The following is an 18,060-nucleotide window of genomic DNA, read 5'->3' as shown; positions in this document are numbered from 1 at the left end:
GTACAACGGAATACATCCGGCAGGTATGACATCAATGGTGTACATAGTCCAGTAGGTATAAAATGCTCATCTCTACTGCATTGTGCACTGCTCACTCAAGTTGACCTTGTATCAATCCACTCAGAAGTTACTAGACTACTTCCGTACTCGACGGACGAGAAAATGTCTGATATCAAGTCCAAAGGCGGAGCCACCATCGAGGAAGGCGACACTGTTTCTACACCGGTAGGTTGCCAATATCTGCAGTGATCTATCAGGTATTGACAGTCCATGCAGTATCGAGGAGGCAAGCATGAAGGCAAGGTGAGCAGCCACGAGTCACTCTGGGCCTTTCGTGATATGCTGATATGCGGGTCATCAGGTCGAGCAAATTGTTACCGACGACAAGGAGGCACAGAATTTAGGTGCCAAAGGAACCAACCATGCTCCTGCCGTGGTTTTCACCGATCAGAATAATAAAAAGGTCGCGCATAAGCCTGGTACAGTCACTGATCTGGACAAGGAGTCTTGATTGATAGTATGTCACTGCAGGGTCATGTGCTCATGTGAATCAGCCTGCCCTGGATATCAATCAACACTGGCAGCCATTGGCAATACTTCTCGACCATCCTCCACCTCGTCGATCTCCCTGTCGACCTCTATATCAAACTATTCCCTATTTGGCAATAGAGATCATGAAACCATCATAGTTCTTAACAGATACAGTCTGCATCACCACAGCATCGACGTTCTCTTTCTTCCCCACAGCCTCAATCAGGGCTCGTGTCCCCGCAATACGATCCTCCTTAGCATAAGCCTCGTCGACCAAATGGCCACGTCTGACCACATTGTCCACGTAGATACATGTCCTGGGCTTGACCATTTGCAGGGCCAGGTCAAAATATGCCAAGTTGTTCTGTTTATCGGCGTCGATAAAGACAAAGTCGAACGGTGGACGTTTGCCAGCTTTCACCTCCTCAACCAGCGTTGGAAGGACATCAACACCTCGACCAAGCAGTACCTCGATCTGGCCGCTAAGACCAGCACGAGCAATGTTCTCCTCCGCAACTTCTTTGTGATGGGCGTCGACCTCGATGCTTGTGATGTGCGTGTCGGGCCCAGCGCCGTAGGCCATCCAGATCGCAGAGTATCCTCCTAAAGTGCCCACCTCCAAGATGTTTTTGGCTCCAGTGATTTGGACTTGGATGGACAGGAATTTACCTTGGCCCGGGTACGAAGCGATGTCCGGAAGACCTTTGGCCAAAGAATTGGAGTAGGCGAACTCCAAGGCTTCGTGATGCGGATTTCGCTCAGGGGCGAGAAGGTGAGTAGCAGTGTATTCATCTACAGCCGCCCATCTGGGGTCCTGCTCGTAACGAGAGGGATCATTGAATTTTTGAACCATTTTGAATGAAGTGCGCTGTCGCTCGTTGCGTAAGATTAGACTTCCGTGGATGGTGAATGGTCTGGTAAGATATTATATAGTCAGTGAGGAGCTTACGCGTACTTGTCCACGACTTTTGCTTCGGCCTCGCTTCGTCTGGCGGCGAGTTCGGCCTTAATGTCTTGGTGGAGAGGGGTTGCAATCACTGCTGCAATGGTGTAGTCGCCGTCGTGACTTATGCTGACTTGTGCGACTTGCTCGGTGACTTGATGGTAAGAATCATCGTCTGGTTGGATGGCTGTGTCGCAGATGATATGCACGGCTCCTCCGATTTCGGTCTCGACCCTTAAATCGCGGAAGCTGAGTAGTGTGGCATCCCACGCCTTTTTGGCCGCTTCTTTGGCAGCCCATCGGCCAGCAAGCCAGGTTGCAACATGTCTCCGTTGGGACTCGAGCAGCAACTCTGGATTGCGCCAGTCGGGAAACCGGCGAGTGAGATCCTCGACTTCTTTGTCGTGCAGAAATCGCGCAGCTAATCTGGTCAGGCGTTTGCTATTGGGTTTGAGCCGGCAAAGAATGCGGTTGGTCGCAATAATGTCTGTCCCGATACGCAAAGCTAATGGGAAGGGAGCCCTCATTGGAACCAGAAACTCGTAAAAGGGCGATCTGCGGGATGCGAGTCCCAAATGCTTAACAGCACGCGAATTGTTGCCCAAATGACATGATTGGAGAGGCGGAGGAGGAAGGGGAGCAGAAGGACTGAGAAAGCATGGAGGGGAAAAGCAAATGTTGATTGTGGACGGGAGACGGCATGGCATCAAAAGTTGGAGAAAAGGCTACACAGCCTAGAGTTGCCGCATATGTCTCGTTACAAGAGTTGCTAAAGAATCAGATATTGCCCGTTCTTGGTCTGTCAAACCTTACTTCATCGACTACCTAGTTATTGGAAGGAAAGCCATCCATCGACACGCTGGCCCCGAGTTGAGTAACGAGATAGTATCGCGATATAGTAGAAAATCCACGCTCAACTCCGCATTGAGGGGGAATGCGGATTGATAATATAGTATAACCTGACTATACCTACAACAAATACTGCGTCTTCATCAAGCCATCCTAAGTATTCAAACCCTCAAACGCACGAGTCCAATTTAGTCAAGATGAAGCACGTCAAGTGTTCAGGAACACCTTACGAGGTAGGGCCGAGTCGACCAAAACCAAGTGCTTTGACTGACCAATATTTTCTAGATTGGCCAGCAGCACGGCCAAACTGCCAAAACCGAGGTTTACGGCAGCATCGCATTTTATGAGGCCTTCTTCAAAGAGAGAACCAACCTTTCGTGGTCGCAAGTCCAGGATGTATCGCGCGCGTTTCTCCCATTCCTGGACTCAACGTATCCGGAATATGTTGAGGAAATGAAAGGCGTGGCTGATGGCGCTGGGGTCGATCTCGATTCAATCGTCGCGCTCAATGTTCGCACTGAAATCGCGTACGGCATGTTGAGCGACGGCTGTACTGCTTTTACCTGGAAAACGTCAGACCAAAGCTTCATCGGCCAAAATTGGGACTGGCGCATTGAGCAGACTCCCAATATAATATCTCTCGCCATTCAGCAGCCTTCCAAGCCAACGATAACTATGATGACTGAAGGTGGTATCATTGGCAAGATCGGTCTCAACTCCGCCGGTGTTGGTGTCACTCTTAATGCAATTTCAGCACCGGGCGTGATTTATAACAAGCTTCCAGTCCATCTGGCTCTGCGAACAGTTCTCAACAGTACTTCGCGCGAAGAAGCAACCAGCTCTTTGCGAAAGTCCGGCATCGCGGCGGCCGGACACATCACCATTGCCGACGCAGCCACAGGCGCTGTCGGTTTGGAATGCACTGCCCTAGACATTGTGGAGATGCCCATGGATAACAAGGGTACATGTACTCACTCAAACCATCTTGTCAACCAGCACAAAGTGAAAGAGAATTCGATATTGACTGACTCTCCATTCCGCCTCGATCGTGTCCAGGAGCTGATCAAAGGCATTGAGGAACCGACGATACAGAATCTGAGTGAAATGTTGAAAGATGAGAAGAACTATCCGGCCGCCATCTGTCGAGCTGTGGGTGAGAAGAGTACGATAGCTACCTTGTTTTCAATCATCATGGACTTGAAGGCTGGTGTTGCGAAGGTCAAAATCGGTCGGCCAAACGAAGACGGAGAAGTATTCGAATTGAGACCGTAGATAGGCTTCATTTTTTGGACATTTTGATTGTGCTGCACTGGAAGATATCCCGACTCGACTTGATGCCGATGTGATTGTTTTCACCCTTCTACCTTATGTACAACTCGCAACTCGAAGTAGTCATGACCCATAATCGTCTAATGCGCTTCCTTCCCGGAGATCTTGTTTGCTTTGTCTTCTTGCTCAATCTGTTGCAAAAATTCCCTGTCAAGTTGTCAGACATACGGATCGAGATGTTTCGTGTTTGTTCCTTACTGAATGAACTTCTCCTCGTCCTTGCTACCAGCATTGATCGGGGGTGTTGTCTTCGACGCCGCACTGGGGCTCTTCAGTCTGAAGTATAACCAAGGTCCTCCAAAGGTTGTGCCGAGGGTGGCCATGGCCAGCTACGTCTTGTCAGCGTTCAAGATCCTTTTCCATACGGAATGTTGGGCCGCAAAAGAGTGTCTTGCCGGTCTCGATCCCATGGACGTACCCAGTGTGAAGGGATCTGGCGCCCTGCGATATTGTACATAGCAACCATCTTGACGGTTGAAGGGGGAGTGTTGCAAGAATGTCTGGTTGTTGGTTGCTACAAGTTGCCAGTGCCGTGAATTTTCAATTCCGAATGCGATTCATTCCGCAGCTTCAAGTTCAAAGGAAGCTGCACGTGACAAAGCGGCGGAGTATTGACGCTTGACAGTGAAATACTTCGAAGCATAGATATTGTACCTGTAGAATTAGGTACGACGATTTCCCGGGGAAGCATTCACGGTTCCGTCATATGGGGCTCATCGAGCCTCCGAGGCTCGCCGCGTTCTGGCAGGCCGCAAGCTGCAATTACTCGGTAAACCTTGCGCCTTGCAGGCTGGAAATGCCGCACTCAGATAAAAAGTAAGTGATTTCTCTGCGGCGGAAACTGCTACAGCACCGTCTACACCTGTTTCTTCCCTCCCTGCCCTCAACATGGCCGGCAAGAATCCAAACAACAACGAAAACCATGGCGTCCGCCCCAACGCCGCCTTCCCACGAGAACCCCTACCAAAAGACCTCCAGAAGATCATCGACAAGCAGGATGACTGGGTGGACGAATTGTACGAGGGTGCCACGCCCGACACGACCGACACCAGCGTGCGATACGCCGCCTATGCCAACCGTCTGCGTACCATTATGCTGAGCGCACACCGGTACGTCGCATACACGTCAGACATCGGCGAGTCGTTTCGACCGATCGCACACCCGTGGCTGGTAAGGAGCGCTTATGGCATATCATGGGCGTACATCCTAGGAGATGTCGGTAATGAAGGCTGGAGAGCGTACAAGCGGAATCAGAAATTGCTGCACCCAGACGGTGAAGAGTACCGTGACGCTAGCGGCAAAGCCACAGCAGTTGCAACTGCACCAGGAGCAGAGGTGCAACCAAAGCGGCCTGTCCACATTCCCGCCATCGAAGACTATCGGAGTGTAATGGCACAGCGAGCGGTGTTCCAGAGTCTTGCGTCCATGGGATTGCCGGCGTTCACCATTCACAGCGTCGTCAAGTACTCAGGCAAGGCGTTGCGAACGGCCAGTAACTCGACGATACGAACGTGGGGCCCTATCGGGGTAAGCTGAGGCTAACACTGGCATTTTCTCTCTTCATGAAAGCTAACTCGGATATAGCTCGGTCTGGCAGCTGTTCCAGCACTTCCTTACCTGTTTGACAAACCAGTAGAAGAGGCCGTTGAGTGGACTTTCTACCAGGTTTTCCGTGCCATTGGTGGGGAGAGCGCCGTGGGTGACCGACATTCTGTGGGCAGACAAGACGCCATCAAAGCCGAAGTCAAACTTCTCAAGGAGAAAAAGGAGTTATGATGCTTTTTACGACCTAGAAATGGCGTATGCGTTATGATATGTCATCCTCTCATGCACGACTACTGTACGTAATACCAGGAGCGCTTCTCACTTTCTATGATGAGACCGAAAATGTCAGATCTCGATTCTTGAAACCTCAAAAAGTAATTCAACGGTCCCTTGCCTTTCTATGCATCTATGTCGTTGGATCTCACAGCTTCCTGGTGGTGATAGACATATCGCGTAGATAGATTCATTTGCGCACGACGGGCTCCTTCGGTCAGACAAGGACACTTTGCTGGGAAATGGCTTGACACTCCGACTCCTGTGGAAGAATTCCATTGGAAAGTACCTTGATACAATGCCGGCATACTCTCGTTATTGTGTTCCGAGTGCACAAGACGAGTCATATTGTCTTGCAAGATGTTCTGTTGCTCTGGACTCGATAATCAGCCTCGCCAGTTGCCGACATCGGCTTCTTTTGGTGCGTCACTAACCGAACGAACGGGTGAAGTTGATTATGGTTTACGCACCTTCCAACAATTAAGAAACTCAGACAGCACATACGATAATCACGTTGAATGACATTGGCCGTTCCCTGACCTCGCCGTCGACGACCGCAGTTCCCACAGTCAGGAACACAGTCCCTCCTGTATTGACACGAGGACTTCAATGCACTCCACGCGTGAAGCTGCGTTTCCTTCATTATGCCTACTATTGAGCCCGGACGCGCCAACGAGGCATCCTCGGAGACCGTGGCGACACCTCCTGCCGTCTCCTTGAGTCAGACTCAGCTGCCTCTTCCTTCAGCAGTTCGAGATTCGCCGTTAAATCCCGAGAAAGTGTCGCAATGGAATACCGCAAATATGGGAAAGAGACTGGGCGCGGACTTGACCTCTGCGGCAAGTGCAGCAGGTCTGGTCGCGCCAGTGATATGTATCATAGATCGGTATGTCTCCAGAGACCATCCCGGTGAGACATCTACAACAATATAGCGGACACTGGATCTCGCTCCAGTGTCGTCCTTCACGCCGGGTGGACCTTCACCTACACAACCTCAGAATGCTGATTGAAAGCAGCTCCATAGTGGAAAAGGCCTCGAAAGGAGCTTCACTATCGTCCTGTCTTCTTCGCGCTTTACGTCCAGCAATCATTCGCCCTCATACCTTCCTCATCTCCAGACCGTTTCTCCTAATCTTTGGCCTCTACTCTTGCACCTACATTGCAGCCAACACCGTTGACACACTCATGTCAACACTGTACTCCAAGCCAGCATCCACTGTCTCTTCCGGAGCCACAAAGTTCCTCGCCACATCTTCTGTGAACATGAGCGGGTCCATCTACAAGGACTCTAACTTCGCTCGAATGTTTGGCGCCAAATCTGCAGGTCCTGCAGCGGCTGTGCCAAAACTCTCCTACGCCTTGTTCGCTATGCGAGATAGCATGACCATTTTCGCCTCGTTCAACTTACCTTCGATCATCGTACCCCAGCTTGCCAACCTTCCTCCAGCGGTGAAGTCGAAGTTCTCGAAGATACTCAGTACGGAATCCGGACGGGCTAATACGGCACAATTCTTGGCACCAGCGGGGATTCAGTTGCTGTCCACACCTCTTCATCTCCTCGGCTTAGATCTATACAACAGACAAGGCGGCATGGGCTTGGTCGACCGGGCTCCTAGAATCCTCAGAGATTGGGGCGTCAGTGCCCTGGCCAGGATGGGAAGAATCATTGTAAGTCATCACTAGTCAGTGCTTGGTATATTGCTGCTTTGACTGACCTCATTGTCTACAGCCTGCTTTCGGAGTTGGTGGCGTCGTTAATGCCAATGTACGCAAAAGATTCATGACACAAATCGAGGCGTCCTGAGACTATTATGAACATGGGCGTTTATGGTAAGCCGATAATACAGCTCGAAATGGCCTTGACTTCTGCATAGAGAGATGGCAAATACCGGCGTTGATTTGTGTGTATGATTTTCTTTGGATTTGAACATAGTCGATCTGGTAGAAAGAGCAAGGCGTTCAGGGCAGGTGTAAGCATGGTCTCTGTACATATGCATTCAACATACTGGGCAGGATTGTACGTCTTCATTGTCTTTGTCCAATGTTACAAGCTTCAGCAATGCAACCTCCCCTTGAGCAAATGCAATCCAACCGCCCTCCTCCAACTCTCATCCCACCAACCCACAGGAAAGAAGCTATTCGCAAACCACGTCCTCCAAGCCCCAGTTCCCCTCCATACCTCCTTCGGCGGGTTGTTCCAATTCCGCACGATATCTCTCACAACATCCTTCGCCCACTTCTCCGGATCCTCACGGTGAGGAAAGGCACCACGCATAGCACTCTCCGTCTCGTCCTTAACAGGCTGATATATCGACGTAGAAGGCAGACTGGCATTGCCCGCCTGATGATTCGCATGGAACTTCGAGTGCACACAGCCCGTCTTGAGGTCCACGACACGCACGTTGAACGGCGCCAGTTCGATTCGCATGTGTGTGCTGAACATTGCAGCCGCGGCCTTGGAGGCGTGGTACACTGAGTTATGTGGCGTGGGTTCCACGGACGATACGGATGTGTTGTTTATGATTAGGCTTGGACTGAACTTTGCGCTTGTACCTTTGGTGGCACTTTGCAAGAGTAGTGGCAGGAAAGCCTTTGTGACGCTGATGTAGGACCATACGTTCAGGTCGAACAGGGCTTTTGCTTCGTCGACCGCAATGTCTGAGACGGGCATATTGTATCCTTCACACATCATATGTTAGTACTCAGTCAATCTCATATCTTGTGTATTGCTCAGTGCTTGAAATTTCGCGAGTGGTATCTGTGCTAGTCGCTCCACATGCTGCCGTAAACCTTCGTATGCTGCCAGCGCCGTGCCCGACCTCGCACACCGACGGAGTGATAGGGAGGAGAACGGGCCAGGTACTGAAAGTGCGTGATTACCACCGCTGAAGCGACGCAACGTAGCTTTCACGGAGGGAAGAACATGCACAACAGTAAAAGAAACGTACCTCCACCTGCATTGTTGGCCAGGCAATCCAACCCCCCCTCAGTCAACCTCTTGATCTCCTCGACACATTCTAGAATCGACTCCTCATCGCAAACATCAAGTTTTAAACACTCGATGCCCAGATCTTTCAGCCCAGACATTCGCGTGGGGTCCCTCGCCGTAGCGAAGACACGGAGGCCAGCATTGTGGAAAGCCACTGCCATAGCATACCCTAGGCCATTCTGAGAGCAGCCCGTTATGAGGACACTGCGGCGTTGGTCCGCCACTGTCGACATGGTTCCAAGGATATGTCTTCTTATTAGCTACCTAAAGGATTGGGATGTCGTCGTCGTCGCAGGAAAAAAAATACTACAGATATCCCATCCCGATTAGGAAGGTCATTAAAGCCTGCCCCATCATGGGGCATAGGACTCAATGCCTTGAGAAGACATAGTCCGGAAACCTTTGAGATGAGCAACGGCTGAGATACAGATGAGAGGTGACTAACATTCTCAAAGACGCTATGACTACAATCCTTATGCTCCCGTACGCCAAACGTCAATCATGCCAACCAGCTGTGGCTCGTATATCTCTTCAAACATCACCATAACACACATAGTCTCATCTCGAGCTCTCCGTACTGAAGATTCCGGGTCGTTGACCAGTCATAACTATCCTCTTTCCTGGCCCTTGAACTTTGGCATCATCAATTCCATTCTGCTTTTGCGTCTGGGCACCCATTCCCTCAGCAATAAAACCGATCGCATACGCACCACCACCAAGTGCTGCAATTGTAAGGACAGTGCGTCTAAGTCCGCGAGTGATCTTCTGCCAGAGATTGTTGTCCGTTCCAGCGGAACCATTTGCCTCGCTCCGCGCATCCGAAGAACCTTCGTACTCACTGCTAGATGATGATGCTGCACTGGGGCGGAGCGTGCCAGAGAACACACTTTCCTGTCTTCTCACTTTCAACGGATTATCATTGGTCGTAGTCAGCCGAGACGGTGGTGCGGTAGCTGCTGCTGGTTCCTGGACTGTTTCGACCTTTGTAGGAATCTGGTTCGTTACTGCAGCTGCTTCTTTGTCCTGTGGTTTATGAGTAACGTCGACATTGGCCTGCGAAGTTGCAGGAGATATGGTGGTGGCCGTGTTGGCGGCAGCGGCAGCAGATCTCAAGCCAGGCAAAGTCTCTGGCTGCTTCTTCTTAAAGATGAGCATGTCTTCGCTGCCATTGAAAAGCGAGTATCCCGCCCTCCTGAGCGTTTCGAAGTGTTTGAGAAACTCTGGTGCGTGGTTGAGCCTTGATAAGATCCCTACGGCATCGGCAGACTTGCTCGCCTGTTTGGCAGGCTCATTCATTGGTGAGATCTCGACTTTCCCTGCCGCGGCATCGTAAGCCAAGATAACGTACGCGGAATCAAACTTCTTCCTTCTCAAGCTTTCGATAGAGGGAGGCTGTTCATCGTTCCATTCTGGTGATCCGTCAGGTGTGAATACCGGTTCTGGTACCGACTTCTCTGCTTCTTGTCTGATGGACTCCCGGGTAGAGCCGTCCTTTTCAGCCGTTCCAGTGAGTGCGCTCTTGTCAGAGGCTCCCGCAGTGCCAGCTGGGGTCACTGAAGCTTCATCTGCTCTCAGGTCAATTCTTTTCCTGCCAAAGTTCGAACAAGCCGCGATCGGAGCGTTCCACACTGTCTCTGGTCTTCCTGTTTCTATGGCTCGAATTGCTTGCTTTACTTCGTGAAGCTCTCTTCTGACCTCCTTGGTCCCGTCAAGTACCGCTCCCAAGCTCGTCGATGATGCCTGATAACGACTGCGAAATGCCTCCATTTCGGACTGAGATTCTGAGACTGCCTTACGTATCTGCTTGGCTTTGTCCACGAGCTCTGCAAACGTGGGCTCAAACTCACGGACGTGCTTGTTGATTGCATGGTTCGTTATGACACCAGGTTTGACGCTGGCACTGAGCAGAGGATGGGGCTTGTTGCTAGGAGCATTGGCCGGAGTCGAGGAGGACAACGTGCTTTCAAGACCGTCAATGGCCTTGGCTGGTTGGCGGTGATTAATGTCGATTGGTCCATACTCGCTCTCGTACACCGTTTTGATCTCTTGGGAGAGTCGTGATAGTTGAGCGTTCGTCTGCTCAGATTCCTGCCGCACTTTATGATTTGCTTCTTTCAACGCTGCCAGTCTGAGCTCCCGTTGTTCCTCGGCTCTGAAAACCTCTGGTGAAGGCGTGAATGGTTTAGTCCTTGGTATCGCCACTTTATCTTTGTAGATGGAAGCCACTTTGCTCAATGACGGATCCTTGAAGACAAGCTTCTCAGTCAAGCCTTTATCGGGTCGCAGATACTTCTTGTAATTGCTGTTGAACGCTTCCATAGACTTCATCGTCTTCGCAACTATACCGTTGGGATATTCACGAACGTGATCCCACACAGTGTTGAGACCTTGAGCCAATTTGTCTGTGGTTGATGGGGTACTTGCCATCGTGGGTTCAGTTTTCTCTTCCTGTCGTGCCACAAAGTCTGCTTCAAGCCTCTCTCTGGCATCCTTCTTTGCACTATCTTTCTCCTGCTTCGTGCGTCTCGCAGATCTTGTGGCTGCGCGTACGTCGCTCGCCCTTAGGAGATCGATGTCCTCCTCGGTTGCGGAAATAGGCGCTGCGAAGACCTTTGCTTCTTGTGGCTCCCGTTCACTCTCTGCTGCCGAGTGCTTGGTGTTGCTGCGGCGGTCGAGGGAAGTTTCTAGTCTGAACAGCGCATCTGCCGACTCATTGCTAGGTTTCGCCTGTATTCGATCAAGCGCAGGCTGGAGCCTATCGGCGGACGTTTCGACGGAGCGGCCCTTAGACATTTGATCTTCACGTTTCAGGCTTTGATATGTACCAGTCACAGCTTGGAATCCAGCATACTTCTTGACTGGGATATCGCCAACGTTCTTGGATTGCGTGGAGTCAGCATCATCATTGTGGGACCGGAAGCCTTCCTTCACAAGCCAGTCTTGTTTTCCAGACTCTGTCATTTTGCTGTCTTTGCTTCGGGCTTCGTATGTAGTGCCTGAGAACAGTGGAATAGTGTCATCGAACTCTGGGAATTCACGGAATTTCTTCGTAAAAACGTCATTCTGGCCGTCTACATCTGCTGTCTGCTTCGAAGCTGTCTCAGTGAATTGAGCTGTGGTATCGATGTTGTTGCCCTTGACTCGAGCCATACGATCAAGAAGATCTCGTCTTGTCGAGCTGTTGAAGCCTCTATCAGCGGTTGTTGACGTCGCCTTCGCCTCGGTTGTTTCGACGTTTTTCTCTGGTGCGCCATATCCGTATACCTTGTGCGGCTTATATGTCTTGATCGGAATATCAACGCCGTGTTCCGAGAACAAAGTTTCTAGGAATGGCTTCTTCGTTTCATCTACGGCTCTGGACTTCGTGATCTGAGATGGCTCCATAGGCTTCCTCACCTCCCTTACAACGTCCGGCTTTTTGACGGGTACCTTTCTCATCGAGATTGGGTCGAACTCATACTCTTCTCCTGAGACAGAATCCGCCGGCCTCGTGTCAGTAGTGGCGGCAAATGATGTGATATGATCCGTGGGCACGTGCTGAATGTCCTTGGATGGACCTGATACCTTGTTAGAGTCCTGCCTAGCATGGACATTAGTGCTCGACGTGTGGCTGTCCTGCGCCGGCTCTGGTTTGGTAGGACTTGGAGCTTCTTGTGCTCGGTGAGCATCAGAACCGGACGCCCAGAAGGAAGTCCAAGACCGCTGGTGATCATCGCTTGCAGGCCGGTTTCCATAGCGTTTACCGAAGAGGGCGCCATAGGGATCTTCTGCAATGGCACGGTCGACGGCTGCTTTGAACGAATTCAAATCGTGCAGCACGGAGTTGCGGAGCCCACCGTCTCTAGCACGTTCATTCTGAGTTGCTTCCTCTTTGGGGTCTACTTCCGAGGAGGATGGCTTGTAATCACAGTACCGAGTCCGCAAGTATCGGCCCGACGGACGCCAGGGCGCAAGGGGACTGTCCTCTCTCTCCCAAAGAGCCTTTCTCCTTAATGATTTTGAGTATCTGGCTCTGATGATCTTTTCATGTCTTCGTAGCCGTTCTTCGAGGTTCTCGTCCGGAGAGGCCTCGCTCCAATGTCGACTCCACCACCACAGGGTCCTAGTTTGAAGGGTATGAGAGCGGTCGGCTCGATATATGGTACTTCGCAAAGTCAGGGATCCCTTGCCAGGCATGGTGCCAAAGTGGTAGGTCGGCATTGACGGTACCGGCATCTTGGACGATATGCTGATCACTCTGAGCAGTCGCCTTAGGAGCGTGGTCCTTTGACCAGTAGGTGACAAGCAGTGCTAGCAAGCACGAGGTCAGACAGCCACACAGAGATTTGAATTTATTGAGTTCCTGGTTGAACGGATGCTTAGAGTATCAAGTTCGGTAGGTGTCATCGATAAGGAAGTAGAGGGCCGTAGTGTTACGAAGGGAGGCATCCGGCGTGAACAAGATAGGCCGCAGGTTGCAGAAGGCTATCGCCAGGGGGGAGGTTCCTACGCACCCCAAGGGTGCATGTAGTGAGTTAGTCGGATGAGGTTCAAAATCCCAAGATGACAAGAGTTTGATGAACTTCACAGCCAGCACGCAAGTGCAGGCAATCATAGATGACCAATTGAACTGAGCCAGGCTGCCAGCGGTGTATGACAACGAGACGACCTCGAAGGAGGGGTAACTTCAGATAACAGATAAGCGATCAATAACGCGGAGAAATCGCGACGCGTCGGCGTCTTTAATCAAGGTGTTTATTCAGAAGGGCGGCTCATAAGAGTTACAATTCCACCCACAACCACCTTCGACACCAAGTTATGCATGCAACGAGGCGTCGCATCCTTTGACGCAGAGCCCTATAGTACAAAATGATTAAAGTTCCTCGATCGCGCAAACGTTTCACTCCTCGGCCCGTCTTTTCGTCAAGGTATCTACAACCCGTCCATAGAACTTCGCCGCGTTCTGTCGTGCAAATGTGATATCCTCTGTCAGATAACTCGGCATGAGTGCTATCATGTCGCGATCACGGTTGCTGTCCAGCAGAGGCGTATAAAGAAACTCTGTTTCTTCAAAGCTGGTATTCCTCATCTCTTCATGGTCGACGAAGAGCTTAAAATGTAATGCTAAATTGGTGTTAATCGAGCAGAATCAATCAGAAATCAGCTGATACTCACTGCCGTTCCGTCCAGTCTGGATGCAATCGTAAGTATCGCCTTCCTCGGTCCTCTTCACACTGCGAATGATGAGGCCTGTTAGATCGCTGTACAGTTCCTCCTTCATCTGCGCATACTGTGCCGCTTGCGCCGCTTCAGAACTCCCAATCATGGCCTGCCGTAGCGTGTTTGATTTAACGGCGCTTGCTGGTTGCTTTGAGGCCACTGCTTCCACGGATGGTGCTCTTGCAGCTGCCAGTTTCGCTTGCAGGGCCTTGATCTCGTTCTGGGCGATGGCTAGAGACTTCTCGAGCTCTGTTGTAGTATCACGCATTCGAATCATCTCCACTTCTTGGGTCTGAACATGCTTCTTCAGCTTCCGAGCTTCTTGCGCGACGGGAATCTGGGTGGCCAGCTCCTTTCTCAGGGATGCTATCAGATCGTTGGAAGCTTGCATGGTTACATCACACTGCTTGCGAAGCTTGTGCATATTGGCGTTTGCTTCGTATATGCCCACTTCTTTCAGATTGCGGTACTTCAGGTCGACATTCTCGAACTTCCGAGTAATGTCTCCCAATTTGCGCCGCAGGTTCGGATCTCCCCTCTCGGCATCGGACGCGCTTCCTGCGCGATGCCTGTATCCCTGTCTCACACGAGAAGGATTCCTAGCAGCGGCTTTTGGTTTCGTGACTGGTGCATGAAGCGCAATTTCAGAAGTCTCTTCATTGTCAATGGCTGTGTCCTCGTGGCTTTCCGTTCGAGGCTGCTCGGCTTCTCGTGAAACAATCGCTTTCGAGACACCCGCACCTTTTTTCGACATTCTGTGCTCCATGTTCTCCTCATTTGTTGATTGTTCGCCGTGCGCGCTCGAAGTGACTGGAGCGACCGGCACATCGTCGTTCACCGGGGCTGATTCTTGTGTGACCGGAGTCTTCTTGCTCACTTTGGCTTTTCCTGTAGTGCGTGCACGTTTCTTCGGCCTCGTCTCCGCCGGCGCATCGTTGACTTCAGACCTCTGCGCATCGTGGTTGTTGTTGTTAGCATTCGAGGGATCATCATGGCTGTCTGGAGCAGTGCGCTTTGCGCCGGCGGTGAATTTCGACGAAGGAGGTTTGCTTTGCGATGAGGCTGGCTTCTGGACTTTCGGTTTCGACTTTGCAGGCATTGTGACTTTTGTTCGCTTCTTGCCTTTCTTTGCCTGTGCGACTTTGGGAGCCGTCGCGTCCGACGCGGAAGAAAGGATGGAGTTTTCGTCAATGAAGTTGGTTGTTTCCTCCATATCGGAATCGAGCAGATCCGCGATTCCCTTCATTGTTTGTGAGAATAATGTGTACAATTGTGGGCTCGAGAATGGTGGCTCTTGATAGTCGTGAAGGAGACTAATTGGTTTGTGATCCGCGAATGTAAACAAAGGTCGAGCCTTAGCCTCGGTGACGCGGGACGATCCAAGTGTCGTGTCGGCTTGAGCCAGAAAAAGTGGCACTGTCTGACCGCGGTCGCACCTTACGTTCAAATGGATACCATTCTCTATTGTTATCCGGGAGTCCTGCGTACACAGCATGATAGTTTTGGTCTCTGCCATATAGTTCTACTAGGTTGGAGTCATAACACACGCCTTCTTCAACCCAGCTGCACCTTGATATTATATCGTCGATGTACTTACAACGGTGCCAGGTTTCCCGGAAACAGCCTTGACACTGGCACTGTTTGACCGCTATACATCCTCAGATCCATATCGATATCATTCCTTATTGTCTTTCCAGAGTCCTTTGCACACAACGACATAGCGTTAGTCTCTCTGACAATCGAAGGTCATTACGTCTATCGTATGATTTTACTACCTTCAAGCCTGTGGGTACGCTTTCGCGAGCGTGTTGGAACTCGTCCTTATGTCGTCGATGGACTCCGAGTTCAACGATGCCACTTCTTCTAGGGATAGACTCGGCTTCTCAGATTCATTTCGATATTGGCCTCATTGTCATTCCAGTGCCCTTCGCACACAGCGATAGCGCGTTAATATCTGAAAGGGCGATAGCCATCACTTCTATCGTAGAGGTCTACTACTTCATGCTTGGAGGTACGCTTTCGCGAGTCTATTGGATCTTGTACTTATATTGTCGATGAACTCCCTGTTGAATGGTGACTCTTTTCTTAAGATGAGAGTTGGATCCTCAGGTTTAGATAAAGTGTCGTACCTTATTGTCAGTCTGGAGTCCTTCGCACACAATGCTATATCTCCAGGTCTTGACGGGGCTGAAAGCCACCGGGTCTATCGTGTACCCTTCCCGTCTTGCGTTCAAGTTGCTCGCGGTTGTAGTTTTGCTTCGGTTCGAACGTATGTTGTCGATATTCGCCTTGTCAGAAGGTGCTACTTCTCCTGTAAATAACCTCGTTGTCCGCCTAGAGGGTGCCGCTTCCAACGGTATAAGTGGAACTCTCAAGGTTTGACGGGTCGCTTTTTGATAACGATCCGTGCGATAGGCTAGTGGCCGTTCATATAGGCGGTAGGAAAAACAACGTTACATATACTAATATCAGAGATTTTCCATCAACAATTGTCTCACGACAATCGGACGGAGAGATGGCCGAGGTAAACATATCACAAACGTGTTTCCCTCAACACCTTTCTAACAATTTATCCAGTTGGTTATGGCGTCAGGTTAAGGCTTCCAAGTCTTAGCACTTAAGAATCCAGCAATGGATTGACGTTTCCTGATGGGAGTATTGTAAGTTCTTTATCTTCGTCTCAATGTACTCTCTTACTGACGTCAATTTCTAGCCCGCGTGGGTTCGAATCCCACTCTCTTCAACTCACCTCACATTCTGATGAGGTGATATCTTTTTTGAAGATGAGTTGACCTGGAAAGGGGTTCTGAAGTCACGTTGTTTTTTGGACCTTTCACTTGTCACATGTGGCCGACCGAGGCTTGGCATCTGGGTGGATACGGATAGGCGATAATCTGCTATGCCTGCGCAGGCCGCTTTGAGTATACTAGTATCTGTCCATCACAGACACCAAATGATACCAACTGCTTGCGCACTGCTATAGAACACATCAACATGGCTCCTGATAGAGGCGCAACTATCTGGTGGCACCGCTTGCTACAAGAGCTCGCCGTCACAGCCCCTTTGGTATGCGCCACGTTCCCTGCATCCTGATGACATCTAACATGGACAGGCTCTTGGGGGATACTACCTCGTCAGATACATCCTGAAACAGATGAACTTCGATCCGGAGGCCGACCAGAAAGAGCAAAACAGATTACGGTCGGCGGCAATTCTGCGACGACTCGATCAACCGGAGACCGACATCCTCAGTTTGCCTCTAGACAGGCAGAGACCTTTGAAAGAACAACTGAATTTGACGAGCTATGAACAAGTCATTCTACAAGATTTGGTGTTTCCTGAGGATATCCCTGTATCTTTCGACGACATTGGTGGCTTGACAGATATCATTGAAGAACTAAGGGAATCTGTGATATATCCTCTCACAATGCCCGAACTCTACTCAACATCATCGTCCCTACTTACAGCACCTTCCGGAGTACTGCTCTATGGCCAACCTGGCTGTGGAAAAACAATGCTTGCCAAAGCGCTGGCTCACGAGAGCGGCGCATGTTTTATAAACCTTCACATCTCAACACTCACCGAAAAATGGTTCGGCGATTCGAACAAACTTGTCAACGCTGTCTTCTCCCTGGCCCGTAAATTGGAGCCAGCCATCGTCTTCATTGATGAGATTGATGCTGTGCTAGGAACGCGTCACAGTGGCGAGCATGAGGCGAGTGGGATGGTAAAGGCAGAATTCATGACACATTGGGATGGGTTGGCATCCGCAAGCTCATCCGGTCGACCTCAACGCATTCTAGTCCTTGGTGCCACCAATCGTATGCAGGACATTGATGATGCGATACTACGACGGATGCCCAAAAAGTTCCCCATTTCTTTACCAAACGCCTCCCAGCGGTTAAAGATTCTCAAACTCATACTCAGGGAGACCAAGGTGGACAAGGAGCAACTCGACATGGAGTATCTCTCCAGAGTGATGGCCGGAATGTCGGGGAGCGAGATCAAAGAAGCTTGTAGGGAAGCTGCGATGGCTCCCGTACGAGAGATGATTCAGCGTCAAAGGGAGAGTGGGCAACGTATGGAAAACATGAAGCCTGGCGAGGTTCGCGGTCTTAGAACATCCGACTTCTTTGCACGTACAATGGCATCAAAACCAGCTAAAGGTGCGATAGACGAGCAAGAGGGCCGAGAATGGAGTACCGAACCATCGTCTCCTGGAGGTGACTCGGATATGATGGAGGAAGCAGTGGAAGAAATCAAACAATAGTACTTATGTATGAGGTGCCCGTGAAGAGGCAACTCAATGCTATGGATTCCTGAAAACAGCTGATATGAAGGCACGCAAAGGGCCATCTAATGTTGTGTAACGCTCTCATACGGGCAATAAGCAAACCTTTGC

The 18,060-nt window shown here is 50.6% G+C and overlaps 10 protein-coding genes across 10 annotated transcripts; 5 read left to right on the top strand and 5 right to left on the bottom strand.

Moving 5' to 3' along the window:
- Positions 1 to 162: 162 nt before the first annotated feature.
- Positions 163 to 511, top strand: EDD37DRAFT_647856 (uncharacterized protein; the record flags this gene model as incomplete). Its single annotated transcript, XM_062817945.1, has 3 exons — positions 163 to 225; positions 277 to 303; positions 362 to 511. The coding sequence occupies 3 exons, from the start codon at positions 163 to 165 to the stop codon at positions 509 to 511; spliced, it is 240 nt and encodes a 79-aa protein (XP_062674092.1).
- On the bottom strand, positions 318 to 1,521 carry EDD37DRAFT_299200 (O-methyltransferase). Its single transcript, XM_062811190.1, has one exon. It carries the CDS (start codon positions 1,382 to 1,384, stop codon positions 656 to 658), a length of 729 nt encoding a protein of 242 aa, XP_062674091.1. The 5' UTR covers positions 1,385 to 1,521; the 3' UTR covers positions 318 to 655.
- Positions 1,522 to 2,270: 749 nt separating this feature from the next.
- Positions 2,271 to 3,792, top strand: EDD37DRAFT_299170 (isopenicillin-N N-acyltransferase). The gene is made up of 2 exons (XM_062811189.1): positions 2,271 to 2,556; positions 2,609 to 3,792. Exons 1-2 carry the CDS (start codon positions 2,521 to 2,523, stop codon positions 3,593 to 3,595), a joined length of 1,023 nt encoding a protein of 340 aa, XP_062674090.1. The 5' UTR covers positions 2,271 to 2,520; the 3' UTR covers positions 3,596 to 3,792.
- On the bottom strand, positions 3,664 to 4,308 carry EDD37DRAFT_299077 (uncharacterized protein). The gene is made up of 3 exons (XM_062811188.1): positions 4,071 to 4,308; positions 3,851 to 3,981; positions 3,664 to 3,799 (listed from the first exon to the last, which is right to left on the bottom strand). The coding sequence occupies exons 1-3, from the start codon at positions 4,116 to 4,118 to the stop codon at positions 3,733 to 3,735; spliced, it is 246 nt and encodes an 81-aa protein (XP_062674089.1). The 5' UTR covers positions 4,119 to 4,308; the 3' UTR covers positions 3,664 to 3,732.
- Positions 4,309 to 4,356: 48 nt separating this feature from the next.
- EDD37DRAFT_298937 (mitochondrial 18 KDa protein-domain-containing protein) lies at positions 4,357 to 5,512 on the top strand. Its single transcript, XM_062811185.1, has 2 exons — positions 4,357 to 5,179; positions 5,237 to 5,512. Exons 1-2 carry the CDS (start codon positions 4,541 to 4,543, stop codon positions 5,426 to 5,428), a joined length of 831 nt encoding a protein of 276 aa, XP_062674088.1. The 5' UTR covers positions 4,357 to 4,540; the 3' UTR covers positions 5,429 to 5,512.
- Positions 5,513 to 6,114: 602 nt separating this feature from the next.
- EDD37DRAFT_678344 (uncharacterized protein) lies at positions 6,115 to 7,746 on the top strand (the record flags this gene model as incomplete). The annotated part of the gene is made up of 3 exons (XM_062819640.1): positions 6,115 to 6,356; positions 6,403 to 7,138; positions 7,200 to 7,746. The coding sequence occupies 3 exons, from the start codon at positions 6,115 to 6,117 to the stop codon at positions 7,272 to 7,274; spliced, it is 1,053 nt and encodes a 350-aa protein (XP_062674087.1). The 3' UTR covers positions 7,275 to 7,746.
- On the bottom strand, positions 7,339 to 8,854 carry EDD37DRAFT_299009 (1-acylglycerone phosphate reductase). Its single transcript, XM_062811186.1, has 2 exons — positions 8,419 to 8,854; positions 7,339 to 8,149 (listed from the first exon to the last, which is right to left on the bottom strand). The coding sequence occupies exons 1-2, from the start codon at positions 8,690 to 8,692 to the stop codon at positions 7,524 to 7,526; spliced, it is 900 nt and encodes a 299-aa protein (XP_062674086.1). The 5' UTR covers positions 8,693 to 8,854; the 3' UTR covers positions 7,339 to 7,523.
- A 163-nt stretch (positions 8,855 to 9,017) lies between these two features.
- EDD37DRAFT_560028 (uncharacterized protein) lies at positions 9,018 to 12,674 on the bottom strand (the record flags this gene model as incomplete). The annotated part of the gene is made up of 4 exons (XM_062813826.1): positions 9,018 to 11,243; positions 11,334 to 11,828; positions 11,868 to 11,918; positions 11,994 to 12,674. 4 exons carry the CDS (start codon positions 12,672 to 12,674, stop codon positions 9,018 to 9,020), a joined length of 3,453 nt encoding a protein of 1,150 aa, XP_062674085.1.
- Positions 12,675 to 13,006: 332 nt separating this feature from the next.
- EDD37DRAFT_298929 (chromosome segregation protein Csm1/Pcs1-domain-containing protein) lies at positions 13,007 to 14,983 on the bottom strand. Its single transcript, XM_062811184.1, has 2 exons — positions 13,614 to 14,983; positions 13,007 to 13,562 (listed from the first exon to the last, which is right to left on the bottom strand). The coding sequence occupies exons 1-2, from the start codon at positions 14,902 to 14,904 to the stop codon at positions 13,339 to 13,341; spliced, it is 1,515 nt and encodes a 504-aa protein (XP_062674084.1). The 5' UTR covers positions 14,905 to 14,983; the 3' UTR covers positions 13,007 to 13,338.
- Positions 14,984 to 16,652: 1,669 nt separating this feature from the next.
- Positions 16,653 to 17,928, top strand: EDD37DRAFT_606973 (adenosinetriphosphatase; the record flags this gene model as incomplete). The annotated part of the gene is made up of 2 exons (XM_062814940.1): positions 16,653 to 16,724; positions 16,771 to 17,928. The coding sequence occupies 2 exons, from the start codon at positions 16,653 to 16,655 to the stop codon at positions 17,926 to 17,928; spliced, it is 1,230 nt and encodes a 409-aa protein (XP_062674083.1).
- Between the last annotated feature and the right edge of the window lie 132 nt (positions 17,929 to 18,060).

Source organism: Exophiala viscosa, assembly GCF_022695815.1.
Source record: "Exophiala viscosa unplaced genomic scaffold EDD37scaffold_2, whole genome shotgun sequence".
Taxonomy (NCBI): Eukaryota; Fungi; Ascomycota; class Eurotiomycetes; order Chaetothyriales; family Herpotrichiellaceae; genus Exophiala; species Exophiala viscosa.
Note: the sequence above shows the minus strand (reverse complement) of the source record. Positions and strands in the feature narration are given on the sequence as shown.

Bases quoted from the DNA above. Each gene is read 5' to 3' on its own strand.
- EDD37DRAFT_299200 (XM_062811190.1), bottom strand. From the start codon at position 1,384: ATGGTTCAAAAATTCAATGATCCCTCTCGTTACGAGCAGGACCCCAGA.
- EDD37DRAFT_299170 (XM_062811189.1), top strand. From the start codon at position 2,521: ATGAAGCACGTCAAGTGTTCAGGAACACCTTACGAG. The intron at 2,557-2,608 runs GTAGGGCCGAGT...AATATTTTCTAG, and splicing joins GTTCAGGAACACCTTACGAG to ATTGGCCAGCAGCACGGCCA.
- EDD37DRAFT_299077 (XM_062811188.1), bottom strand. From the start codon at position 4,118: ATGGTTGCTATGTACAATATCGCAGGGCGCCAGATCCCTTCACACTGG. The intron at 3,982-4,070 runs GTACGTCCATGG...GACAAGACGTAG, and splicing joins GCCAGATCCCTTCACACTGG to CTGGCCATGGCCACCCTCGG. The intron at 3,800-3,850 runs GTAAGGAACAAA...ACAACTTGACAG, and splicing joins GACGAGGAGAAGTTCATTCA to GGAATTTTTGCAACAGATTG.
- EDD37DRAFT_298937 (XM_062811185.1), top strand. From the start codon at position 4,541: ATGGCCGGCAAGAATCCAAACAACAACGAAAACCATGGCGTCCGCCCC. The intron at 5,180-5,236 runs GTAAGCTGAGGC...ACTCGGATATAG, and splicing joins GAACGTGGGGCCCTATCGGG to CTCGGTCTGGCAGCTGTTCC.
- EDD37DRAFT_299009 (XM_062811186.1), bottom strand. From the start codon at position 8,692: ATGTCGACAGTGGCGGACCAACGCCGCAGTGTCCTCATAACGGGCTGC. The intron at 8,150-8,418 runs GTACGTTTCTTT...TGATGTGTGAAG, and splicing joins GGCCAACAATGCAGGTGGAG to GATACAATATGCCCGTCTCA.
- EDD37DRAFT_298929 (XM_062811184.1), bottom strand. From the start codon at position 14,904: ATGAAGGGAATCGCGGATCTGCTCGATTCCGATATGGAGGAAACAACC. The intron at 13,563-13,613 runs GTGAGTATCAGC...ACACCAATTTAG, and splicing joins CCAGACTGGACGGAACGGCA to CATTACATTTTAAGCTCTTC.